Genomic DNA, 26,729 nt, shown 5'->3' on the forward strand with positions numbered 1-26,729 from the left:
GTACTAATAGCTTTAAATTTGTTTTTAAAGTCATTTATGTTTACTTTATGCAACATTTTTCATGAATTTTGGACCAGAGTGGACATAATTAGCAGAGAAGTTCTGGAATTTTTTTTCCCAAATAAATAAACAGGTTGTAATAAAATTAACTTTTATGCCAACCCAAGACCTAGTTTCACTTTAAGTATTTGCTATTGCTATTTTTTTTTCTTCTCCAAATTCATGTTTCATTTTACCCAATGATAAAGTTTATGAAAATTCACATGTAAATACAGGAACGATAATTTCTATGAAATAAGACAAAATATCAAAATTTGGCCTTTTTTATTTTGGTTTATTATTATTATTATTTTTTCGTTTGTGTTTTAGGTTTTTGCAGGTCAGGGTTTGAAATGGAACGATTTTTACTTTATGTTCGATAAGATATAAACTCCATTTTAATAGATTGCAGACTTAGATTTTAAATCCGAATTAAAAAAAAGATCGGATAATATCTCTTTTTTTATTTTTTATTTTAAGATCTGTTTGAGTTTTGCTTGAAATTCAATGTGAAAGAAGTATAACATGAATTTTATTTAAGTTTTATGAGTCGGATATAATATAGTTTATATAATCCTACTTAAATTCAAATCTGAATATGAAACTTGATTTTAAAATAAGGGTGTAAATCTAGACGTCAGTTTGACAATTTTTTATGTTTTTTATTTTCTATTTTTCATTCAAAATATACACAACGTGTGTTCAATAGTGATTGAAAACATGTTTATTAACTTAAAATTTATTACAATATTTTTGAAAACTTAAAATTTATTACAATATTTTTGAAATCAAAAACAAAAAACACATTTGATAAAAAAGTGTTGCAGGATTAAAAACAAAATCAACTAGTAAAAAAAAAGTAATTTGGAGTGTTTTCATAGTGTTTTGTTACAATACAAAAACATTAGAAAAGTGTTTTTGGTTTGGGTCTTTTTGACAATAAACGCAGTATTATTTAATTCTACACAAAAGTTATTTGGATGTTTACCACAGGCAATAAAAAATAATAATAATAAAATAAAATAAAAAAAACTCACACACACACACACACAAAAAAAAACAAAAAAACAAAAAAATCAGATATGCATAGCTTTCATGTTGTACTTCAAGTAAACAAGATGAAGTAAAGAAGACTAGTGATGAATAATGACAATTTTATCCATTTTATGTTTTCTTTTCTTTTTTTTTGGTGCTTAGCTTTTGGTGGGCATCACAGTGCTTAAAATCTTCAATACCGCCCATATTGTGAAGTAAAAATCAAAACAAGTCGCAATCTCATCTCCACAAAATTTTTGGATTTTTTTTTCTTTCATAAATGTCCAAAAACAATTTTGAAATTATGATTTTTCAAATAAACCGCTCATACACCCAATCAATTTTGTCCTTCAAACTTGAATCCTTCACTTGTCCAATTGCAATGTGTGATTATTGAAGTTCCTTTTTAGTAACAATACAAAATCGATGATATTTTCTATAAAAAAACAAAAACAAGTGTATATTTATATTTACCAAAAGATTAAAAAAATTATCATTTTTCTAGAGTTATTTTTTAGAAGGCCCTAGTCAAAACTAGAACTGTATAATGAAATAGTAATTCCAACTTTCACAGTTTCACATTGCTTTAAACAGTTGGATATAAAAAGAGAATAACATAATAAGATTTATAAAATAAAAATAAAAAAATCAACTCTCACAGTTTTGTTTTTTCTCCAAACAATATCGAAATCTTGTTTTATTATTTATTTATATCAATGACACAATGCTCTATGATAAATTATTTGTGATATGAGAGTTACCGACTTCGCAGTAATTTAGTTAATAATTTTTTTAATAGTAAAATATATTAATTCGTACTTAAATTAGGTACTACAATACTCTTTCGATACACAATAATTTCTCAAAAAAAAAAGAAAAAAAACAAGAATTTTTATTTTATTTACCCAATTAGGATGTCTTTTTTATAAACAAATGACCCTGTTTAGTAATTGTTTTTATTTATTGTTTATCATTTAAATTTAAATATAATAAGTATTTATGTGTAATTTTTGTTTATTGATTAATAGATACATTGCTTGATGACGTAAAAATATTTGTTTTATTTTAAAACAATAAATAGAAAAACATATTTGTTAATCTTAAACTGTTTAAAAAAAAAAAATTCAAACACCAATTTTAAACAAATAATAAAAGCATCTATTAAGTGTCAAATTATTTTTTACTTATAATGATTTTCAGGTAACAAATTGATACTCTAACCAACTTTTCTTTCTTTTCTTTTCTTTTCTTTTTTTTTTTTTTTTTTCCCAAAAGGTTAACTTTTTTTTGGTTAAAACGAAAGGTACTCTTTGCTTAAGTAATATTTTTAAAAAACCCATTATGAAAACCTACCAAAGAATATAAGAATGAAACTTTGGATTTCTTCCTATTGTTTGGCTTGACATTTATAAAATTGGCTAATATATAAGTGAATTTATATAATCCATAAATATAAACAATATTAACACATGTTTTTCTTTAAAATTTGTTTATATAAACAATAAATTGTAAACATAAATAATTATCAAAAGGGGCCTAAGTTACTACATTATTTCTCAAAATACATCTACTGTATGGGGAATTAATTTTTTTTTATGATAATAAAGTTTTAATAGTTTTTTTATTGTATTGATAACAGTAAAATTTTAAATATGTTTTGCTTAAAAGATAAAATAGTGTTCGATAATGATTGTACTTGTTTGATTAAATGAATAGTTGGAAAAAATTAAAAAAACTATTACATCCAATTTTAGACTGAGATATATTTTTTTTGAGATATTTCAAAATAAAAAGATGAGACAGATTAAATATCACATTTTGATATGTTTTCTTACACGATTAATGCATTCTTAAATTAAGTAGGTTAATGTAATAGCCAAAAAAACATCTTATCCCCTCCAAAGTAATCTTCTTTCACTCTATACGCGCATAATATCCTCGCTCCCTCTTTATGTCTCATCGCTACTCTGTAAAGACAGAATCGTGGATCCATTTCGTCCCACCATTTCTCTCTCTCTCTCTCTCTCTCTCTAAACTCCCTTAGGCCTTAACTCTGCAGAACCGGAACAGGCCTCTCTCTCTCTCTCATCCCTTTTCTGCATCAACTCTTTCCTTTCATACCCTTATGTCAGCTTTAGATATTCTCCTCTTTCTCTCTCTCTAAAACGATGCACCATCTCTCTCTCATCAGATCTAACCCCAACCCACTGTCCCAACCCAACCAATCGTTCCATCCTCATGTTCTCCTTCACTAGGGTTTCTCTCTCTCTCTCTCTCTCTCTCTCTCTCTCTCTCTCAATCCCATTTTAGGGTTTCCTCACTTCCTCATCCCCAACTTGATCTGAAAATTTCATAACTAAATCCAGATCTCCTCCTCTCTATCTAAACTCTCTCTTTATATATATACATATATAGATTCGCATTCTATATCTATATATATATTTGTTTTCTTCCGATGTCTTCTCTTCGCCAAGATCTAACCTCCAAAATCTACCCAGAACCCTACGCTTCCGTCTCCGGCATAGACCATTTCGATCGACTGCCAGATTCTCTGCTCCTTTTGGTGTTCAACAAGATCGGCGACGTCAAAGCCCTCGGCAGATGTTGTGTCGTTTCGCGGCGATTTCACAGCTTGGTCCCTCAGGTGGAGAACGTTGTAGTTCGTGTTGATTGCGTCATCTCCGACGACGATGCTTCGTCGGCGTCTGGATCATCCGATAAATCGCGCGGTCCGTTTTCGAACCTTTTTCGGCTTGTGTTTGGTGGAATTGTGAAACCCCTTCAAGCGCTAGGTCAATTCTTGGGCCCCAAAAGGTTGAACTTGCCGTCGTCCTCACTCTCTGTTGGTACTGGGGCTTCCGGTGGCGATGACGACGATCTTGACCAAGGTGGGGTGACCCACCATTCGCCTACCCAGGTTTTGAAAAATTTCAATGAGATTCGATTTCTCCGGATCGAACTTCCAAGTGGCGAATTGGGTATTGATGATGGTGTTTTGTTGAAATGGAGAGCAGATTTTGGATCGACGCTCGATGATTGTGTGATCCTCGGTGCTTCATCGGTGATATACCCCGGACCCACGAAGTATTCGATCTCACAAGACAACAATGGTGATGGTTTTTGCGGTAACGGTTACGGTAATGGTGGTGGCAGTGGAGACGATAATGGGAGTATACCCGAGTCTTTTTACACGAATGGGGGTCTGAAATTAAGAGTGGTTTGGACGATCAGTTCGTTGATTGCTGCATCAGCGAGGCATTACCTGCTTCAGCAGATAATTGCAGAGCACAAGACTTTGGAAAGCTTGGTTTTGGCGGATGCTGATGGACAGGGGGTGCTGTGTATGAATAGAGATCAGCTGGAGGAGTTGAGGGTGAAGCCCTTATCTGCTTCATCGGCATCGAAACGAACCCTTGTGCCGGCTCTGAACATGAGATTGTGGTATGCCCCTCACTTGGAATTGCCGGATGGGACTGTGCTGAAAGGGGCGACATTGGTTGCAATTAGGCCCAGTGAGCAGTCGGCCCCGAAGAAGGAGGTGGCAGACGGGTCTTGGGTTTCGGCCGCTTTTGAGGAGCCATATGGGACAGCAGCAAAGATGCTGGTGAAAAGGAGAACATATTGTCTTGAGATGAACTCATTCTGATGAGACACAATGCTGGATGAGGTAATTTTCCTTTTGATTGTCTGATATCTATTTGGTGTGATATCAAGAAATTTGCTAATTGGAAATTTGCTAATTGTTCGCTACCATAGATGCATCTCAGTGTACGCAAACATTTATCATGGATTAATTTACCTGCTGCAATCTAGTATTGCTAGAAGCCACTCATTAAATAATAATTCAGCTCATATTGTAGTTGGGTGGCATGTCTCTTGCCTTCATCTTAATTTAAGCTTTGGATATACTCCGATGACACTGTAATTGCAAGTTTATTTGTTTAGGACATCCTTGTTTTGATCATTACTTTACAATGGGGCTTGCAGTACAAAGTTGAAGTGTCAAGTGAATGATAGTTTGTGGAATTTCATGTGCTTTGGTAGAACTCCCTGAACAATGCTGAGAGTGGATTTATTGAAGTAATTAATCTGTTTTTTTTTTTTTAATTCATTTTCTTTGATCAGATTTACCATTTTTGTAAAGTGGTAGGCAATTTTGGTCCCATGGAAGCAATAGACCACAGTGGAGGCTAAAAGACCTCCTAGATTGAAAGATTCTGTAGATAGATGCATTTTTATGCTATGTTGCTTACCTTATTTGACCTGAGCTTATAATGTGGCTTTTAGCAATTTCTGTTGTATTTCCTGCACCAATTCTAGCATTGAATCTGTTTTGTTCTTTTTGATTTATGCATTTCTGTGATTCATGCAATTGTTCATTAATAATTCTCGCTTGATTTGATCACGCTCAATTTATTGAATTTGTTGTACGATTTTCAGGAAAATCACAGTTCTTTACTGAAAAGGGGATTTGTATATTTCGGAACATCAAGGAAACACAATTTTGTCTGCATGCAGCTTAATGTGAAGCTTAATGTGAGTGCGGTGTTCCATCATACCAAATATTGCTTCCTACCTGCGACTGAAACTCCAGTTATAGATTGATTATGTGCTGTAAATGTGTCATCATCTGTGCTTGACTGGTGTATGAAATGCATCTGCTTTTTTGTTTTCATTACGGGGATATGCTTGTAAGAGTGAATGCATGCAAACTAGATTGATGCTGTAAGAGCTTTGAGCCTTCGAGTTTGTACTCATTTACATTTCTCAATTAATATCTATATAAATGTGAATATTGTAGGTATATGTGGTGCTTATATGATGTATCTTTTAAATGCATTGAGCATTGTTCTATGTGTAGCTGTGCGTCTCAATTGGCTGATTCACTCACTTGTTCCTATCATTCTGTTATATCTGTGTCATGTGGTCTGAAAGAACTTAGTTTGTCTTATTGGTTTGTTCCGGGTCTGAGGAGGGATGGAACAAGGATTAGGAAGAGTGTGATAGTGATGCATGATTTCTTGTTTTATGGATTCATTAACATCCCACTGCTCACACCCCGAACAAACCAATAAGACGAAGCTGTAAATGATCTGTTATATCTGTCATGTGGTTTGAAAGAACTTAGTTCGTCTTATTGGTTTGTTCCGGGGGTGAGGAGGGATGGAACCAGGATGAGGAAGAGGGTGATGGTGATGCATGATTTCGTGTTTTATGGATTCATTAAACATCCCACTACTCACACCCCGAACAAACCAATAAGACGAATTAAGTCAGTGATGCATGATTTCGTGTTTTATGGATTCGTTAACATCCCACTGCTCTACTGTACTTGCCTTGAAAATTCAACTATTTGTTCGGCTTCCCCAATTTGCATATCATTATATCCTTCATTGCCACCCCCATGTATTCTGTGAGATCAGGAGAGGTTCCTATTGGGAAATAGTTGTTATGTTGGTGGAATTAGTTATGAAATTTTGTTGTTTGCAGTTATTTCATGGTTTCTGGACTTGAGATATAACATCTGAGAAGCTGACTTGTGCTATGTTGTCTGGCTGGACTCTGTTTTATCAAGAAAGCTTTGTTTCTTACAAAGGTTATGCAGTTGCAAATGTCCTCAACTGCACTAGGCTTATTATATATCTTGCAATCTTATGTTATTGAATGTTTGGAGTTAGTGATGATGTTTTAAAAATTTTGAGCGTACTTTTTTGTTCTTCAGAAGCTTTGGATTGTCCTACTTATATTGTGCGCTTTAAATGTTGGTTCATTATCTAACCAACATTTGTTATTGAGTCATTATCTATCGGAAATGTCCCAGCTCTTGAAAGCCGCGTTGCTTGTCTTCACAACCATAGATAGGTTATAGGGTCATTGAATCTTACCTAATATTGTGTACCATTTCATGATATGTCAACGCGCAAAACATTTATTATCGTCTTTGGATAGTGTCTGATTTAGCATGAGGGAAAATTAAAAAAAAAAAGGGTCTGTTTTGCTGATTTTTTTGATAGGCCACCACATTTTAAAAATGTACACCTCCAACCATTTATTACCCCAGTGGAATACAAGAACGGACACGTGTAATATACGGTCGGAATGTGCATCGAGCAATACCGATGCACGCAACGGGTTGTTTTTTTTTACTAGAAAGACTTTATCTTTAATACTTCACTATACGTGCCATTAATAAATTGTATTATGTCACGTAAGTAAAAGTATTTTATTTTAGTAGGTCCAATTACTATTGGTGATACCATGTTACTACTGGGGCGAGATGGCGTGCTCAATTTGGGGGCTTTTTGGGAAGTAAAATGGGCTATCCCATTCCAGATTGATATTGAAGTTTGTTGTGATTTATTTTTGGGGGGAGTTCTTGAGAAGCAACTTCAAGAGGTAGAGAATATTCTTTCTAAAAGCAGCTAGCTAGTAACATGATCATGTTGAAGAGAGTTTCATCTTCATTGTGGTGGTGTATTATTTTGATTTTGATAATTTGAAACTCACATCCCGCAACTTTTTACTTTATACGACCAGGCTACAACCATTGTGGTGGTGTATCATTTACAACTTGAAAAAAAAAGGGTTATTAAAATTTTTCGGCGGCTGATGTTGACTACTTTATCCCCGATTTTACTTGTTTGTGCAAGTGTTTTGTATATACGTTTCTTTAGCCACTATCAGCTCACAAGTATTTTTTTATTGATTGGCCATTATTGGACTGCTTTTATCCAAAATCTAAATTGGAGGCTAACACGAATATATATATATATATATTTCCAAAATCTAATATATATATATATATATATTTTTTCCTGTCCATCCAAAATCAAACACCGTGTACATTACCGTGTTTAGACTATTTAAATCTGAAATTAATATTTTCATTTAAAAATTAAAATTAATAAAATAGCAATGATACTAGCAACCACTGACTCTTTGTAATAAAATAGCAATGATACTAGCAACCACTGAATCTTTTTCCAAAGAATTAATAATCCGTTGGCAACATATCTGTCATGCTTACCTATCAAATAATTAAATAAAGAAAGAAATAATCCCTGAAATTCTCTAGAAGTCTATGGAATCTGATACGCATAAAAGAGAAAAGAGAGAAGGAATGAAATCTGATTGAAAGGCATAAGTGTTGGTCAGCAATACCATCCAATGCAGCTGCGGCTACTAGCCTACTACCACCCCTCTCTGTTGTTGCTCTAGAGATCTCTCTGAAACTAGTTGTTTTCAAATATGAATTGTGGCAGTGTTTTTCTATTTTTGCTTAATTATTATTATTTACTCTGATTTTTCCTACTCAGAAAAGTAATCTATTTATAGAGTTGAAGTAACTCAGGTCATGCCATTTATGTGGATACGGGTAAATTAAATAATGCCACGTTAGTTGTAACGGACTTCTGTTTCCAGCTTATATATTACGTGTACGGCTTATTATTAATGGTCTGTCGAGTGTTTGTCAACAATATAATGAATAATATATCTAATCACATAGATATCGCTTAAACCAAAGACTTGGAATTTTTATTTTTCAGTAAGGTAAACCTAAGACACTTGCATCACAAAAACACGTCCCCAGTTAAACAACAACGTTTATAGTAGAATCATTTTTTAACAAAGAATTGGGAGGCTGATTATGAAGAAGATAATCAATGTAAAAATAAGGAGAAGATAATCCTAGGTGGAAAGATGAAAGCTTAATTACTTCTACAACAACAACAATCAAGTCTTTCCCAACCATTTGATGTGTGCTACATGGATACTGTGTTTTCATTCCGATCTATTTAAGGTCAAGTCAGTCCGATGAAAGCTTTCTACTGGCTCCGAGACAAATGTGGCAAAAAAGCTGGTCAAATGGTAATTAGCGGGGAACCAATGATCCTGGGGCCACGTAATAATTTCTCTGAACCTTGAGCTCTCTTCAGGCTTGTCAGTCACGAAGAACACAGCTAAAAAACATCAAGACACAACATGTATTTGTGTCATCTGGCGAAACTATATAGCAGTAATCAGCTCATTCTGGTAGACCGACTTGAATTACACTCACTGTATAATGTACTCTATGAAGATGTAAAAGCAACAAGTAATTGCAGTTTTGAATTGGAGATACTAACACAAGTCCATGCAAACTGAACCAAGCTAACAGTATTCTAAGGATCAAATCATCAACAACATAAAGAAACAAACATGTTATATCTAATGAAATCAAACAAAGCTGGATTGCTTGAATATAGACAATTCCAAACAATAACAGAACGATCTCATCAAAACACACACACCTTGCACTCAAACAAAAACATAAATATACCCAACTACGTGATGCAAACTGAATGACTTCAGAATGCATAAATTAAGCAGAGATAACAATTTCAGAAGCACAATGATCAAATATCACCCGAGATAGGAAAAATCCGCATGCTTTTCACTTGGCTTGCACCTAATTCTTGATTTTCAACAACCTGCATCAAAAATTAGCCATTTAGTTTATATACCTAAATAGTAGATTTTAGAATATTCAGATAACCTACCATGAGAAGCTTCTATTGTGTGTGGGGAAAATGATAGAGCTTCTGTTGTAGCAAGGAAAAAGCAAAGCCAAATAAATACTAGTTTTTAGAATATTCAGATAACCTACCATGAGAAGCATCTAAATGTCAATATACCTATATGCAATATCTTTAGTGAGTGCTTTTACCATAGCCCAAAGTAAAGAAGCAGCCTCCATTTTCAAAATACAGAGGCCTTTAGTAGGAAACAGAGGCCTCAATTTTTGTGCATTTTCAAAATACAGAGGCCTCAATTTTCGGTGCATTTTCAACAAGTCTATTTTGATTTGCAGAGATTAATTTCAGATTGGAACTGGCCCAACGATCAATACTCATCAGCTATTCTATGCTAGCTCTTGACTTATGCCATTTTTTGGTCAAACTCCATCATTCAGGACCCCTATTTTTGTGTTTATTCAGTCTATTGGAAGACCGACGATTTTTTTGGAAATTTTTGAAGGTTGAAACGGACTCAGGTTGTTCTGATCCTTTATTCTGATTCTTTATATTTCTCTTAATTTAATATTTAAGATCTTATCCCTAGTTTTTTACGAAATTTAAAGATAGTGCCAAATTGGATTGTTTTTAGAATTTTATATCTGTATAAATAGTAGTCATAATATTCAAGAATTATTATTATTCGTCTTTTCATAAACTGTGTAGATTCAAAGTTGTTCCTTCGTTTCCATCCATAACTTCACTATGTGAAAATGTCACCGTATTTTTAAGTCTATGAGGTATGAGGTGAAGACAGGAAGCCTTTTAGAGGCTACTCTCTCTTATATAATTTTATATCCCTTGTTCTTACGAGTCTTGACCAGAAATCTGAGTATACTAAACTCAAAGTTCCACATGGATTATCATTCATTTTCGCCCAAGTTTCCTAACAAGTTCTTTTTAAAGAAAATATGGCTCTAAAATAAGAACCTAACAACATTAGGACAAGTGTCGATATAACTTTAAGCTTATTTGAGAATATATAATGAATAATTTAGGCAAAATATTGGCATCAATGCAATATTAATGTATAATTTTATTTTATAAAGATTGTTAATTAAAATGACAAAAATTATTATTCCAAATTTATAAATTATCATAGCGGATATTATTATTTTCGACAGAGAATAAATAGCAGGCGCATTTAGTGAAAACTTAAATAGTTGTGTGAAATGCTTTTAATTTTCAATTATGCATAAGCCTCAAGTGGTTATCAAAACATCCTATGTTCCTTATCTACAGTATTGGTTTGATAACTGAATGCAATATAACTCTTAAGTGAAACTTAAATAATCATGCGAAATGTTTCATCAATGATGCATACACTTAGAGTTGTTGTCAAAGCATCCTATGTTTCTTGCCTAGGGTATTGGTTCGATAACTGAAAGCAACATAACTCATTTCAAAGTCTGTTTACTTTTCATCAGGGCAGATTCAATGCAACATAAGGCATAAGACAAATACTCTAAAAGAGTCCTTTAAAATCACACATCCTGGGGGCTGTTGGGATTTGATGCTTGGGTTGTTTGGGATTTTATGCTTGGGTTGTGCCTAGATCCTCTAGAGGGTTGATTGAGACTTGGAGAGGCTTTTCAGTAGGGGCTCTCATTTGGGACGTCTAGAGGGCTACGTCTCTTTGTATTTGTTGGTGCATTTGGCACGAAAGAAATCGGATATATTTCGATGAAAAGAAGAAGCATATCTCTATGCTTAAATTCTCTATTATTTTCCCTCTTTTTTGTTGGGTTTCAGAAAGAGATTATCGATCTGTAGAGGAGATTGTTGTTTTTTTAACCTCTTTGAAAGCTCGAGGCGCTTTTGGTCTTGTGTGTTTATTTAGGATTCGCTCTTTTTTTAAGCGCTTTTAATAAATTTTACTTATAAAAAAAAAAAAAAAAAAATCACACATCCTGTGGCATAAGGTTATATCCAAAAAGAAATTGATGATAGATCTCATGCATAATTACTTTTGAATGTTTTCTACCAAACTATATGATAATAAATGCAGAGGACAAATGAAGAAACCCATCAGTGATTCAGCATTACCGTCCAGTCATCCCACATGATGGAAACATAATAAATGGCATGCGTAGGACAACTTTCAATAACAAACGACATAATTGAACTTACCAAAAAATAATAAATTACATAATTGAAACCGAAGAAGAAGAATTGAAAAGCTAACAAAATACTCTGCAAATTATTTATTATTTTAATATGAAGAATGACAAGTATGATCAAAATTACTTGATATTATCTCAAAAGAAAAAAAGAAAGTGACAAAGTACTGGGGCTCATTCCATTGCCACTAATGCCTTATCCTTTTTTCAATCACAACTGTATCCCCTTGTTGTTTCTCTATTTTTCGAGATGTTACAAGTCTATTGTATCTCAAATTTCGATGACAATGTTACATAACCGTAAATTGTTGCTCTAGAGGAGAGTAAGATTCAAGAATTTAGGTTAAAGAAGATTGAATTGAATAGATTTCTAATAAAATTAATAAGAATTTCAAAACAATTAAGAAAATTCATGCAAATAAGAGAAGTAACATAATTTTTAAAAAAAACCAGTAATTTGATTAAAGGGCTTCTAATCCAACGGTATAAATCTTTTCTCCCAAAATGAGGAGATCGAGGGCTCAAGTCTCACTAGGGACATTGGAATATATAATGGATGTATGTGTTTGCTTTAACTTTGAACCCTCATTAATTGAAAGAATTACTAAGTAGGGCACATAGGTGGACAAGCAAGTTCCTGTCTTATGCAGGTAGAGTCAAACTCATAAAATTCATACTTTTTAGTATTCAAACCTTCTGGTCCAATATCATCATGTTGCCTAAGAAGGTCAAAGATCAAGTCAACAAGCTATAGAGATATTTTTTCTGTGTTGGACTTGATCTCAGGGGCCAAAGTAGAAAAGAGTCTAGTCTGTAGACCCAAGTGGGAAGGTGTGTTGGGGTTCCCAAACCTGGAGTGAATTGGCAAAGCTCAGGCACATCAGGAATATTTTTTGCTCAAGCTCTCAAAGTATATAGGTTCAATGGATCCAAACTTGATCAAGAACATGAGTTTTTGGAGTTTAAAGGTTCATTCATAATCTCAATTCTATAAAAGCTCTTTATAATTCCCTTCCTATATCTGGTCCTACTGAGGATAAAATTTTGTTAGCTTCAAATCCTATCATTTTTTTTTTCTTCCTTAACACATCCTCTTGACTCAAATGGGACTTGAACCCTCCATTTCCTACTTTACAATATAAGGAAGTATCATTGGTGTTATGCTTTTTCTTTGATAAGTGAGTTTTAAAGTGTTTCCATCGGGACTGAATTTACAACCTTTTGGGGGAGGTGGAGTACAAATCACTCAAGTGAAAGCTTTGGTAGTTGAAAATTTATACGTTTATGAAAGGTAGTTTCAAAATTTATACTTTTTACTCAAGTGTGAATGTGTTTGAGAAAAAATATAGGACAAGAACCCTAGGCTATAATATAGAATTGTGGAAAGTTCGTAATTAACTGCTTTTAACTAATTTTTAAAAATAAACTAAAATCATTGAAATACAAACAATAGGTTAACAATAAAGCATATATTATATATATAGTTCAATCAATCCACCATAATCAATAAAGCATATAAAGCAAAATAAACCAATCACGCCAACAAAAGTTACAAAACACATTGATATGTTTTGCATGGAAACCCCAAGAAGAAAAATCACGGAACCTAGTCCAGGCTGATAAAATATACTAACGACAACGAATTGTTACAACTCGATCTTAACCGTTTTCCAAACCCTAAAAAACCCTAAGATGATCATTTTCCAACTCTTCACTCGAGTTTATATGCCATTCATCCGCTCCGTAAGATGCGCTTCTCACATGATCTGTTTCTCTTTAAGTACTTTGATGTTCTCAGGCTAGAAAACACGGACACACGTCAAAGTCGGACACGCCCCAACACATGTCAGGCAAGCCAAAAAACAAGTCTGAATTTTTATTTTTAATATTCTGACATGCCATGGATACATATCCAACACGCATGTCCCATTCTTGGGAATTTTTTACTATTATTTTTATAAGGCATGCTTGGGGATTTTTAAAAAAGTTTTAGAAAGAAAGCTAGGTTGAAATGCAAATATATATATGTGTGTGTGTGTGTGTGTGTGTGTGTGTGTGTGTGTGTGCATATAAGTAGGTTGAAATGTAAATATGAGGAGTTGATAATCATTACATAATTATTTAAAAAAAGTTGTTTTATAAAATAATTTATATTAAAACAATTAGATAAGTATGTTTATATAAAAGTTCCAAGGTTGAAAAACTCTTGGTACAATTATCCTTGACACTCTTTGGTTCTACTAATAAGCAGGGACGGACCAAAACCATTAAGCGAGGGGAGCAATAATGATATCTTTTAGTAATTTCAAGGGGGGCAATAGAAATATTTTAGGGGTATATAACTGAAAAATAATAGTTTAGTAAGGTAAATTAGGGAAAAAAATATATATATATTCATCCGTCCCTGCTACCTAGCTTCGATGCCCGTGGATGGTCTCTCTCTTTCTCTCTCCTCTTTTCTCTATTCTTCTCTGTCTTCCTCTTTTCTTTCTTCTCCTCCTTCACAAACCCTAGATACTTCTCTTGGCACAATTATCCTTGACACTCTCTGGTTCTACCAAGCAGGGACGGACCCAAATCATTAAGTGAGGGGAATAGAATATTTTAGGGGTATATAACTGAAAAATAACAATTTAGTAAGGTAAATTAGTAAAAATGAAAATATTCAGGGGGCAATTGCCCCCCTCATCCTAATGTAGGTCCCTGCTACTAAGCTTTGCTGTTGGTGGATGGTCTCTCTCTTTCTCTCTCCTCTTTTCTCTCTTCTTCTTTGTCTTCCTCTTTTTTTTCTTCTCCTTCTTCACAAACCCTAGATACTTCTTTTTTTCCTTTCACAACAAATTCTTTTTTGCATCTCTTTTTTCTTTTTACTCTCGTTTTCATGAACTTTTTCTCTTTTATGGATTCTTACCTTTATTTTTAATTAAACCCTACTTATTTTTCTAACAAAACCCTAATCCAATTTATTTCTTTCTTCTTAATTATTATTTTTTTATTTCTCTTTCTTAACCCTCTTTCTATTATTCTTTCCATTTCCTTGCAAAACAGATTTTTTTTTTTTTTTTTTCATTATTACGTTGATAAAAAAAAATTAATATTACTCTTAATTTCTTAAAGTACAAGATCACACACACACACACACACACACATATATTTCTTATTATACTCGTTCCGTCATGTCATCATGTCCATATCGTGTCGTATTATTCGTGTCTTGTATCCATTTCCATCCTTCTTAATCCTCATGCATGTATTCATCCAGGAGAGTGCTTAGGCTTTAATATCAATGAATGAATGCAAACTCATCAAACTACATGGAATGGTGAATATAAAATGTATAAAATCTAGCAGAGAAATTCAAAATTGTCCTCTAAACTTTACCATATATGAACTAAATATGCAGAGAGAGAGTAGTGTTAAGATTTCTTAGTTAATTGGAATACTAAGAGGTTTTTATATAGAGTTTAGAATCACAAGATAATTAGGGTCTTAAGAGTTTGATTTGAAAAGTATTGAGCCAAAGGTAAATCGGTAACCTTAGATCAATCCCTTAATCAATTGAAGTGCTCTATCATTCTCCAAATAGGATTTTAACATTAAGAAATTTTAAACAATTTTATGCATATCAAATAGCATTTTTATGAATCAAATATGTAAAATATGAAACCCTATTTGAATTCATGGACTTAATTGGTGGATTGAGACAATGTTTTCTTGAGATATATGAAAGTAAAATAAACAATTTAATAAAATTGTCAACCTATCGGAATAAAAAAATAGAGTAGAGTTAGAAAATTCTCAAGATCCGAGTAAATCCTGTGAATTACATATATTTTAGGGAGATTGTGAAAGCTATATATTTTGTATTGGCTAATTTCGTTGTCAAAACAAGTCCAATCAAGTTGTAATTTTTCGGTTCAAAATTTCAAGATTGAAGATCGGATGCGGATTTGAAGTTCAAGTGTTTATACTTTAATACACTCCGGGATGATGAGAACAATATTTTAGAAAGGTATGTGAGTGTGTGAGAACACTTAGGAAGTTTTCAAAGTTTGAAATCGTTAGGAAGTTCACTTTTGTCCATTGGGAACCGGTAGCAAACTGTTGTTTTCGAAGGATTCTTCGTCGTCCTTTATCGTAGAGATGTTATTTATTTTTTGGCAATTATCGTAGAGATGATGAGAACAATATTTTAGAAAGGTATGTGAGTGTATGAGAACACTTAGGAAGTTTTCAAAGTTTGAAATCGTTAGGAAGTTCACTTTTGTCCATTGGGAACCGGTAGCAAACTGTTGTTTTCGAAGGATTCTTCGTCGTCCTTTGGGATCCTTTTTGGTCCAGACTTCCTTCCAAAAGCCTATGCACAAATTTTACTTGTTTTACAATTATTCTTTGTGAGATATTATTTATTTTTTGGCAATTATCGTAGACATAACAAGTCCAAGTTGAGTTGTAATTTAAATTACTTGTTCTACAAGTCATCAAGTTCAACAGGGATTCCACAACTGGGAAGGAGTTCAAACTTACCTTACTTGAAGAGTTTGTGATGAAAAGGGTAAGGACATTACATTAGGAAGGAATATGAACAAGGTTGGGCATTCTACACTTTCTATGTTAGTATACAATTTCCGTAGAATGATCCAAGGCTGAAGGAATTTGAAATCCGAGTCTGCCAACCTTGAACCGGTTCAGCTTCCTTGAACCGGTTCAAGATGTTCAAGTTTGACACACTGCCAAAGTTGAACTGGTTCAACTTTCCTTGAACCGGTTCAAGACCTCCTGTTTGTAATACAACTTTAGTTTCCTTTTTCTAATTAATTTCCCAGTTGGTCTAGAATTGTACCAACTCCTATGCACGAAATTTACCTTATTTTCAGAGGGATTAGGTCATTCTATAACCTATATAAACCATGTCATATACATTGGTTTATTCACGGCTTTTACATTATAATTCAGATATTATTCAAAGCCTTAGGAAGTTTATTTCTCTCAAAAAATCAAAATTGATTTTTCTGTTGTCTTCCTAGAACCCACATATATTCACCTAGTGAGTCTAGAGTTAGGGTGTTCGAATCCTGATCATGATCATACAGTTGTATTAACATCGATCAGACAAAGAAAATCTTCTTCTACATAATTCAGACAATTGAATAACAGAGGTAAACACAGTCACACTTTGGAAGGGTTGGAGCATTCGCGGAGTGCTGTCTGATCTACCTGCTACTCTTCTACAAATATCAAGTGTAAGCCTGAGATCAAGTTGCTGTTGGACGGGGAGTCGCAAAGCCAAAGGATCGTCAGCGGTTGGTGTGGTGTAAAACGATAGGGTGTGAGCCAGAGTCAAAGTTCAGTATACTTTCTTCCAAGCATAGTGGACTGGTTTACTTTGGACTGCACAAGTCCACGAAATTTTTCCCTTAACAGTTGACATATTTTATCAACTGGGGATTCCTCGCTAAAATCTTGGTGTCATCTCTAACTCTATACTTTGCTTTATTTTATCTGCATGTGATTAACTGTTTAATTGCTAAAATATAAAATAAGTAAAGTAGTTAAGGACACAGATCTGTTTTACAATACCTAAAACTTTCCGGTTTACATTCCGCTGCGTACGACTCACATTCTTAGGTCTTCTAAACTTCTATATAATGCCTCTTTCATTCAACATTGAGGTATGGCTTTAAGGAACAAAAATTCATTATTTTGATAAAGCCTTTTTGAGAGAGATTTTTTTAGGAAATCAAATCTGATTTTATTTTTTAAAGCATACACAGATATACACGAGTGATTTAGCTGTGTTGTTCTCTATCTCATCGGAATTAGAGCTTAATTGAAGATTCAGAGATTCCGAAAAAGCAGTTTTATTTCTTCTATATCAAAGTTCAGATCTTGAAGAATAGGGGTGAAGTGATCACACTTTGAAAAGAGTGAAACGATCACACTTTGAAAAGAGTGAAACGATCACACTTTGAAAGGGTCAAAGCATTCAAGGAGTGTTATTTGATCTAACCAGCAATCCTTCTACAGATATCAAGAGTAAGCCTGAGGTTAAGAGCTGTTGGACAGGACGTCGCAAAGTCAGAAGATTGTAAGCAATTGGTGTTTGGTAGAACGATAGGGTGTTAGCCTGAGTCAAAATACACTGTACTTTGTTTCAAACATAGTGGATCGGTTTACTTTGGACTGCACAGTTCACAAGATTTTTCCCACAACAAATGGCCTATTCTACTAATTGGGGTTTTCTCGCTAAAAATCCTAGTGAGAAAACCTGAGGTCAAGAGCTTTTGGACGGGACGTCGCAAAGTCAGAAGATTGTCAGCAATTCGTGTTTGGTAGAACGATAGGGTGTGAGCCTGAGTCAAAATCCATTGTACTTTATTTCAAACATAGTGGATCGGTTTACTTTGGTCTGCACAGTTCACGAGATTTTTCCCATAACAAATAGTTTATTCTACTAATTGGGTTTTTCTTACTAAAAATCCTAGTGTCATCTCTATAACTCTACTTACTCTACTTTTCAGTATTAATCTTTGTGATTGTGGAAGTTTAATTGATCATATCACTTAGGTAAGTTAATCAATCACAAAAATTGAACAAGTTGACCTATTAATCTCATCTAGGTCATTAAAGAAGTTAATCACAATTAAATCAACTAACAGCCTCTGCACCGCATAACTTACAAATCCCATAAAAATAAAAATAAAAAACTGTTTGAAATAACTCACTGTTCAAAATAATAAACCACATTAAAATAGGGATTCAAAGCAAAAGTGCAGGGTTCATTTTGTAACAATGTCAACCCTACTATTCTTAGAATGAGCATTTCAAAATTTCTTGAAAAAGGCTTTCCAAATTTCAATTTCATTTGGTGCCAAAAAAATATATATAAACAAAAACATAAAAAGAAAAAGGAAAAAAAGGAACATTACAAACTTCTATACGAGCCATTTATTAAAGTCTGAAAAAGTCAAGCTACCAACGTGCATGGCTTTGATGCTTTTGTGTTCCAGGTGTTTTATTGACCCACCTAACAAAATAACTGCTCAAGCAACCAGAGACACTGCTAGAGCTCGACAACGCACCGCTCCACTGCCAGATGGTGCGGCAAGAGCGATGGTGAGGCAGATATTTAAATGGCATTGGTGGAACACAGACAGAGTCAGACATAGAAAAATTGGGGATTTTAAATTGAAGTCCATTAGAATCTCTCTCACAATTGATGAAAGTGCGTTCTTTCCATAGAGTGACCTACACCTGGCTTGGCCACAGATGTGCTAGAAACAAGGGAACCAAGGGAAAAACAAACAAAGAGACAGCCAGCCGATCCTCATTCACAGCAATCCATGCAGGGTATCATAACAACACAATAGACCACACATAAAATAATCCCAAATAGTTATGCTTTTTTAGATTCCAAGAAATCAACCGTATACTCATGGTAGCAATAACACGTAAATCCAAAAGTTAATACGAGAAACTTTTAGAACAGCATCACAGAGTAAAACCCATGTGAGTAAAGGAGAAACAAATAAGCACAAAAAACAGAAACAGTAGAATAAATATTAGTAATGCAGAATTAATTGAAAAATAAGTGTATTTGGTTAGTACTTACCGGAGAAAAACATGTGCTAAGAGGAACTAGCTAGCTCTTCAAGGAACTCGGTTCTTTCCCTTCCCCTTCTGGTCGGAGTTCCGGCCGCCATCCCCGTAGCAGAGCTGCAAGCGACCATCAAGTCCAGCTGGGAACTGATGGTGATGATGATTGATCTCCACAGGTGCAGCATTTGGAGCTGCAGTCCCGTGGAAGAAAGATACATTTGATCCGTCTATGGGAGAATACCTCTGAAGATGAGACAACAGAGAAGATGAATTGGACTGAAGGGTCCCCCTATTGAAACCAGCAAGGCCCGAAGAGATTGTGAAGTTAAGGTTGTAATCACTCCCGCCGGCGGCAGTTACCATATGGTCCGGGACAAAAGAAAATTGCTGCAGCTCGGAATGGTGGTCTCCTGCAACATTGAACGGCGAAACCGTCATGGATTGTGGCAGGGAATTTCCCAAATTGATTTGTCCTAAAAACCCAGACGATGATTGCTGGGTCCGGGATGAGGACGGACCAATAAGTCCTGAAGAAAAGTAATCCATCGGAGTTGAAGGAGACCACTGCCGGGCTGACTTGTGAAACAAATTAGGCTCTCCACCACCATGGTTTTGTTGAGATGATCCATTGGGTGTGGTGGTATTGTTATTAAAGTTGCCTATGCCACCAGTAAGAAGTTCGGTGAAAGAACTTTGCGAGATAGGGTTCCCATTTGGGTGATTAGCTACACAAGGCTCATTGTCTTTCTCCTTTTCCTTCCCGGCTGCCCTTTCCCTCGCCCTTTCTCGGGCTTTTATCCGGCTCTCAGACCGGGAAAGAGATAAACCGGAGCCCTTACTGGTCTCAGAAGTGCTACTACCAGTGGATTTTGACAACGAAATGTGCTGCTGTTGCTGCTGATAATTGGGATCACCGTCCAATTCCGCGTCTGCGGAATCCCCAAACCCTTGTTCGGTGCCCGCACTGGACCTCTTTTCATCGCTGAGCTGCTGCGGTGTATCAGGAAATGAAGTGCTAATTGAAGGAAGCTCAGCAATGGAACTAGCAGCCTCTTTTAGCAGCCAATCAACAGCCTTGCTGGGTTGATCGCAACCAAGACGATCTTGAAGATCATAGAACTGTATAGCCGTCTGAACGGAGAGGCGAACTCGACGGTCCCGGAGCCCTTTCGAGGTCAATACCTTGCTGTGCCGATCTTTCCCTCCGGAGGCCCGAGAAACCCTAACTATCCTCGAAGATGGCCACCCACAAAGCCGGCCAAGACCGACACCCATATCAGTACTCCCACCGCCACTTCTCCCACTTCTTTTAACCTCTCCATCTTCCTCATCATCTGGGTGTTGCTCTTCTCCCCTTCGCCCTATCTTGTGAGAATCAATTCTACCGTTACCGATCCTCGGAAACTTACACCCCTGAGTTTGAATCTCATCCACCTCCATACCGCTTCATACCTCTCTCAACACTCAGCAGGACTTAAAAATGAAGCCTTTTTTTTTTATATAGTTCCCTGACTTATCCACCCAGTTTTTAGTGTGAGAGAGTCTACAAAGAGGGGCTTTGTGGAATCTGAATTAGGGTTTGGAGAGAGAAAGTATTGTGTGCAGGTGGGGGGCTGTATGTGTGGGTGTCCTTTGCATTGATGACGTTTATGCAGAGAGTACTTTGGCTTTTCTAGTTATATATACATATATGTATATCTAAAGGCCTTTTTTTACTCTTCGATATATCACGTTCGTCCACAGGCCGATCATGTCAGAGTGAGGCTCCGTTTAAAGCTTTATGAGTGCCTTTCAAAAGTATAGCAAAGCCGGTGAATTTGCTCAGACTACTCTCGCCAAGCCTGTGAAAGAAAGAAAAAGAAAAAGTATCAGATGCTGAGAGTCGTACGCTGCTTTTACACTCTCACTACTGCTACCTATTATGGCGGTGCTTAAAAAGATCTGACTTACTTATATGCAAGTACATGTATATATATACACGTTCATAGCACCTTCAAGTACCTAACCAAAGTTTTTTTAAAGATGATAAACTTTCAGAAAAATATAGGAAGAAAATTAAAAGGCTAAATACAAAGTCTATACCTTTCTATCCATAACCTCTACCTTATCTTCGATCTGAGCTTTTCCTGTTATGAATTTAAGCTTCTATGAAGCAGTAATTGCGAACAGGTTGGGGCTGATCTGTGCCTTTTAAGCTTCGTATTTAGAGCTTAGCTGACCCTAGAAGTTGCAGACATTACAATAAATCACTGTGCTTAAAGGTCATATATCAACCACAAAGGAAGCATATAATTCTAAATTTGAATATATATATATATATTTAAATATCATATAGTACAAATATAGGATAAAAGGATTATCTATTATCAAATGTTTCTTAATGAGATGCAGTTACAGCTAATAGATCTGTGTGTTTCAGTTCCTTCCAAAACATTAAATTCGCAGCTGATCAGTCCGTGTTACCAAACAAGAAATCAAACAGAAGCTCTTAATTTTAAATCTGAAAAATCAATTTCGCAAAGTAAAACGACAAAGAATATTCACAAATTTCAATACTTTACAGTCTCCATTGCAAAAGCTTCAAAGACCGAATCAAGAAAATTAACAAAACTACAGCTGAGAACACCTAAAAATTAAAATCTATAGAGTATAAATCATAACTTACTTATCAATATATATATATATATATATATATATATATATATTTGTCGTTTTCAGCTATTTGAAGAACATTAACACTCCGATTAGCTTCTGAATCTAAACAAAACTTGAAGAATTTAATGGCTGTCAGTCCGTACAACAAAATTCAGCTCCATTTCGAAGAGCTTTCAACGAATCGAAGAAAAAGAAACAAAATGAAAGAAGGACATAAAGCGGTTTGAAGAGGAGGAGACAAGAGAAGACCTAGTTCGAAGTATGTTTCCCGAATTTACTGTGCTGTTGCTTCCTCAAGTTTCCGAACTTCAAAGTCTCTCTCTCTCTCTCTAACCCTCTCAAAATGCTCACTCACGCACATACTACTTTTTCTCTCTCCGCACTTTCGTTCCCGGCAAGTCATAAACCGCCATTAACTTCTTATCTGACCTCGAATTTACCTGAAAAATATTAGGGCTTTTTGACTGGAAAAACATCAAAATTTGAATAATAACCGAAATTATAAAAATATATATAGAGAGAGAGTGTGTGTGGTAAGGAGCTCGAGGTTCTATGCCCTAAGCCTTCCTCCGTTGGAGCAAATCACCGGGCTTATCGGTAAAGGACAGACACAGCGCCGTTTATCCCCTTAAGTGTGCCCGATTCACCAGATTGCCCTCCTGTGTTTTATGAATTTACCTATTTGGGCTTCTGTTGTGGATTAACTAGTACAGAGTAACAAATCACTTTCGGTTTTTATACGAGTAAAAAAACCTGCAATTACCTGTAAATTTTAACAAAATATCCAAGTACACATGAATTGATATAGACTATCACTTTTTAAACAAAATGTTACAAATATTTGCATATATAGAAATGTAAATGCATGTGCATATAGTCTGTATAATCTCTATATATGTATGTTCTTGTGTATTAACAAGTAATGCTAAAAAACATTCACACTTCACACACAAAAAATACATCACCACCGTCGTACGTCTTGTTCATTCTTATTTTAATTCCATATGATGAGGTTGACTACATAAATCTCTGATCTTTAGAATACATTCCACATTGCCAAAGAGATGAGTTTTAGCATTTATTTGTGTGAATACCCTTTAAAAATATAGACTAGTTTTGAACAAAACCTTGACAATTGAGATGAGAGTGTACAAAGTGAACAATATTCATACACATTGATATGAGTCATGACAAATTATATGAGAGCCAATCCCCAATCGAAAATGGAAAGGTGCACAAGTCCATGTAGGTCAAGGCAGGGAGGACGTCGCTGGGACCAAGAAGGATGGTTATGACATTCCACATTGTTTGCAGCGAGATGCTGGATCTCAAAAAAGGTGTGTGTAAAACAAACAATATCTACACGTAGGTGAGGGGCAAGTTGTGACGACATACCATTTACCTAAGTTATATTTAACTTTTCAAAGTCATTTTTATTAACCTTATCCCATATAGTTTGGTCACTTTCATTGTGCATGTCTCTACGTCTGCTACGTGATCTCTAATTTTCTCACCAAATACATTAAAAAAAAAAAAAAAAAAAGTATATAAATGTGTGTGCACGCAAAGAGGGAAGGAGAGATGTCTTTGTGATTTTGTTATATGTATGCATGTATGAGAAAAGGGGTGGTTGATTTAGGGCTTGTCAAGTTTAAAATTATATTGCAAAATTCTTCTCTTAAAAGGGAGTGTCATCGTAAATAATTGCAGCCAATAAATGGGAAAGTCGTCGGTCCATTTTATTGGAAATTTTTGTCTCAAAAAAATTTCATATCCAAATGACAAGCTTATGCACGACATATAATAATCCAAATATGCACATATTATTTTATATTGACAAGCCTAAATTGAAAATTGAAATACTTTCTTAAATTTGAGTATTACTCTTCTCACTTTATGGCTCGCAAATTATTTGTTAGCTATAGTCACTATCCATATTAACATATTCCGTATCACATTCCTGCATACTATGACAAAGATATTTGGTATATTTGTTAAGAATCATCACTAACATGAAAATTATTATTTATTAAACATATAACATAATGTTGAATTCTTGGCTCAATTTCATCAGCACCATAACATCACCCGTGACATCATTCAACTTGCCCTCCAAGTATATGTGTTCAACAAGCATTATTCTTGGCAGCCAAGGAGTGTATTATGCAAGCTACCTCATGCTTGGTCTCCAAGTCCACGAACAGTGATGACATGTTGGCTATAAATAGCCTTGATCTCCATGGTTCAAAGCATCCAACAAATTGAGTGAGTTTGTTTAGTAAAGAAAAACAAAGTGTGTGAGAGTTTCGGGTGTAATTGGGTTTTGGGTGTGAGCCACTTAAGTATTGTATCTCTTTATTTCCATGGTAAAATATTGTTCTGTCTTCTCTTCGTGGATGTAGGTATAGCCGAACCACGTAAATCCTTATCTCGTTTGTGTGTGTACTTTATTTATTTTCTTGTCGTTATTTTTTTTCTCTTGTTTTCAGAAACTCCTACTCGATCCTTATTTCGTAACAAACTGGTATCAGAACTCGAGTTCGTGTATTGTGTATAGATATTGTTCACAAATACAGTACTATTCCCCGAAAAAAAAATTTGGGAGTTTTTTGAGATGTCGACTAGATATGAGATTGAGAAATTTGATGGCAAGATTAGATTTATTTTTTGGCGCATCAAGATACAGGCCCTGCTAACCCAACAAAGTCTAAAGAAGGTGCTGTTCGGGAAGGATAAGTTGCCAAAAACTATGTCCAATGAAGACAAGGATGAAGTCGATGAAAAGGCGCGCAATGCGATTCTCCTGAATTTAGCTGATGAGGTGCTGCGTGAAGTTATTGATGAAGACACGGTGCCAAAGTTATGGCTGAACTTAGAAAGTCTGTACATGACGAAGTCTCTCACCAACAGATTTTACTTGAAACAGAGACTCTGCGCCCTTCGTATGAAGGAAGGTATGCCTCTTAAGGAACATGTTGATAATTTCAATTTTATTATTATGGATTTGAAAAATACTGATATTAAAATTGATGAAGAAGATCAAGCCCTTATTTTGTTGTATTTTTTGCCTCCTTCATATGAGCATTTTGTTACTACATTGCTTTATGGAAAAGACACCATTAGTATGGAGGATATTAAATCCTCACTGAACTCTCAAGAGTTAAGAAAAAAAGTGTTTGGGAATAATGGAGATGAACAGGCCGAGGGTCTGGTTGTGAGGGGAAGAAGTGAGAAAAATGATTCTGGTAGTAGGGGCAAATCGAGATCTAAATCTAGATCTCCTAAAGATATTGAATGTTATTATTGTCACCAAAAAGGGCACATTAAGTGGAATTGTCCAAAATTAAAAAATAAGAAGAAAGATAAAAATGACAAAAGGAATTTAAGAATAAATCCACTAGTAATTCTTCTGATATTGCTGGGGGTGCTGAGGAAAGTTCATCGGATGTCGAAAATGTTCTTTCAGTTTCTATCAGTGATTGTCACTCTAGTAGTGAATGGGTTCTTGATTCTGATTGTTCATATCATATGTGTCCCAATAGGGACTGGTTTTCTACTTACCGTTCTGTTAATGGTGTTACTGTCTTAATGGGGAACGACAATCCCTGTAAAATTGTTGGAATAGGCACAATCCAAATTAAGATGCATGATGCTATTGTTAGAACTTTAACTAATGTTCGGCATATTCCAGATTTGAAAAAGAATTTGATTTCTCTTGATACTCTTGACTCTAATGGTTACAAGTTTTCAGCTGAATGTGGAGTTTTGAGAGTTTCTAAAGGTGCTCTTACTATGTTTAAGGGAAAACAGAGAAAATGCCTCTATTTTTTGCAGGGCAGTACTGTGATAGACGCTGCTTCAGTATCTTCTTCAATTGATCAAAATTCAGAAACTACCCATCTATGGCATATGCGTTTAGGGCATATGAGTTAGAGGGGTTTGACAAAATTGAGCAAACGAGGTTTGCTAGGTGGACAGAAGACGGAAAACTGGACTTTTGCGAGCATTGTGTCTTTGGAAAACAGAAAAGACTCAAGTTCAGTACAGCTGTTCACAGGACCAAGGGCACTGTTAATTATATTCATTCAGATCTTTAGGGTCCTTCCAGAGTTCCCTCTCTTGGTGGTTCTCGACATATGTTGACTTTCATTGATGACTTATCCAGGAAAGTCTGGATCTATATCTTGAAACAAAAACATGAAGTGTTCCTTAAGTTTAACCAGTAGAAGGCCATGATTGAAAAGCAAATCGGAAAGAAGATCAAGCGTCTCAGAACAGATAATGGTTTAGAATTTTGCTTAGAAGAGTTTGACGAGTTCTGCAGTAATAAAGGCATTGTCAGACACCATATAGTTCGAAAGACTCCACAACAGAATGGTGTAGCAGAACACATGAATAGAACTCTCTTAGAAAGAGCTCGTTGTATGTTTTTCAATGCTAGGTTGTTTAAAGGATTTTGGGCTGAAGCAGTCAACACAGCTTGCTATCTGGTGAATAGGTCACTATCAACTGCTTTTAAGTGCAAAACACCTGAAGAGGTATAGTCTAGTACTCCTGCTGATTATTTTATTTTAAGAGTTTTTGGATGTCAAGCTTATGCTCATATTAATGAAGGAAAACTTAAGCCTAGATCCAAGAAATGTATTTTTATTGGCTATGCATCCAGGGTGAAGGGATACAGGTTGTGGTGTCCTGATCCCAACTTACCTAAGTTTATTACCAGCAG

At 35.0% G+C, this 26,729-nt stretch overlaps 2 protein-coding genes across 4 annotated transcripts; one reads left to right on the forward strand and one right to left on the reverse strand.

Annotated features, from left to right (window-relative positions):
- Positions 1–3,033: 3,033 nt before the first annotated feature.
- Positions 3,034–5,878, forward strand: LOC132311704 (F-box protein At5g46170). Its single transcript, XM_059809754.1, has 2 exons — positions 3,034–4,741; positions 5,515–5,878. Exon 1 carries the CDS (start codon positions 3,530–3,532, stop codon positions 4,718–4,720), a length of 1,191 nt encoding a protein of 396 aa, XP_059665737.1. The 5' UTR covers positions 3,034–3,529; the 3' UTR covers positions 4,721–4,741; positions 5,515–5,878.
- Positions 5,879–9,260: 3,382 nt separating this feature from the next.
- LOC132311713 (transcription factor TCP2-like) lies at positions 9,261–22,614 on the reverse strand. Of its 3 annotated transcripts, XM_059809765.1 has the most exons (4): positions 22,253–22,614; positions 21,431–21,568; positions 19,362–21,189; positions 9,261–9,545 (listed from the first exon to the last, which is right to left on the reverse strand). In XM_059809765.1, exon 3 carries the CDS (start codon positions 20,786–20,788, stop codon positions 19,400–19,402), a length of 1,389 nt encoding a protein of 462 aa, XP_059665748.1. In that variant the 5' UTR covers positions 20,789–21,189; positions 21,431–21,568; positions 22,253–22,614; the 3' UTR covers positions 9,261–9,545; positions 19,362–19,399. The 3 variants fall into 3 exon arrangements, with proteins under 3 accessions (XP_059665748.1, XP_059665758.1, XP_059665766.1); XM_059809775.1 differs by lacking the exon at positions 21,431–21,568; XM_059809783.1 differs by lacking the exons at positions 21,431–21,568; positions 22,253–22,614 and adding an exon at positions 21,299–21,320.
- Positions 22,615–26,729: the final 4,115 nt, after the last annotated feature.

The sequence above is a fragment of the Cornus florida genome, unplaced genomic scaffold (genome assembly GCF_030987335.1).
Source record: "Cornus florida cultivar Cherokee Brave unplaced genomic scaffold, ASM3098733v1 CherokeeBrave_3.0.0_Hap2_Chr01, whole genome shotgun sequence".
Taxonomy (NCBI): domain Eukaryota; kingdom Viridiplantae; phylum Streptophyta; class Magnoliopsida; order Cornales; family Cornaceae; genus Cornus; species Cornus florida.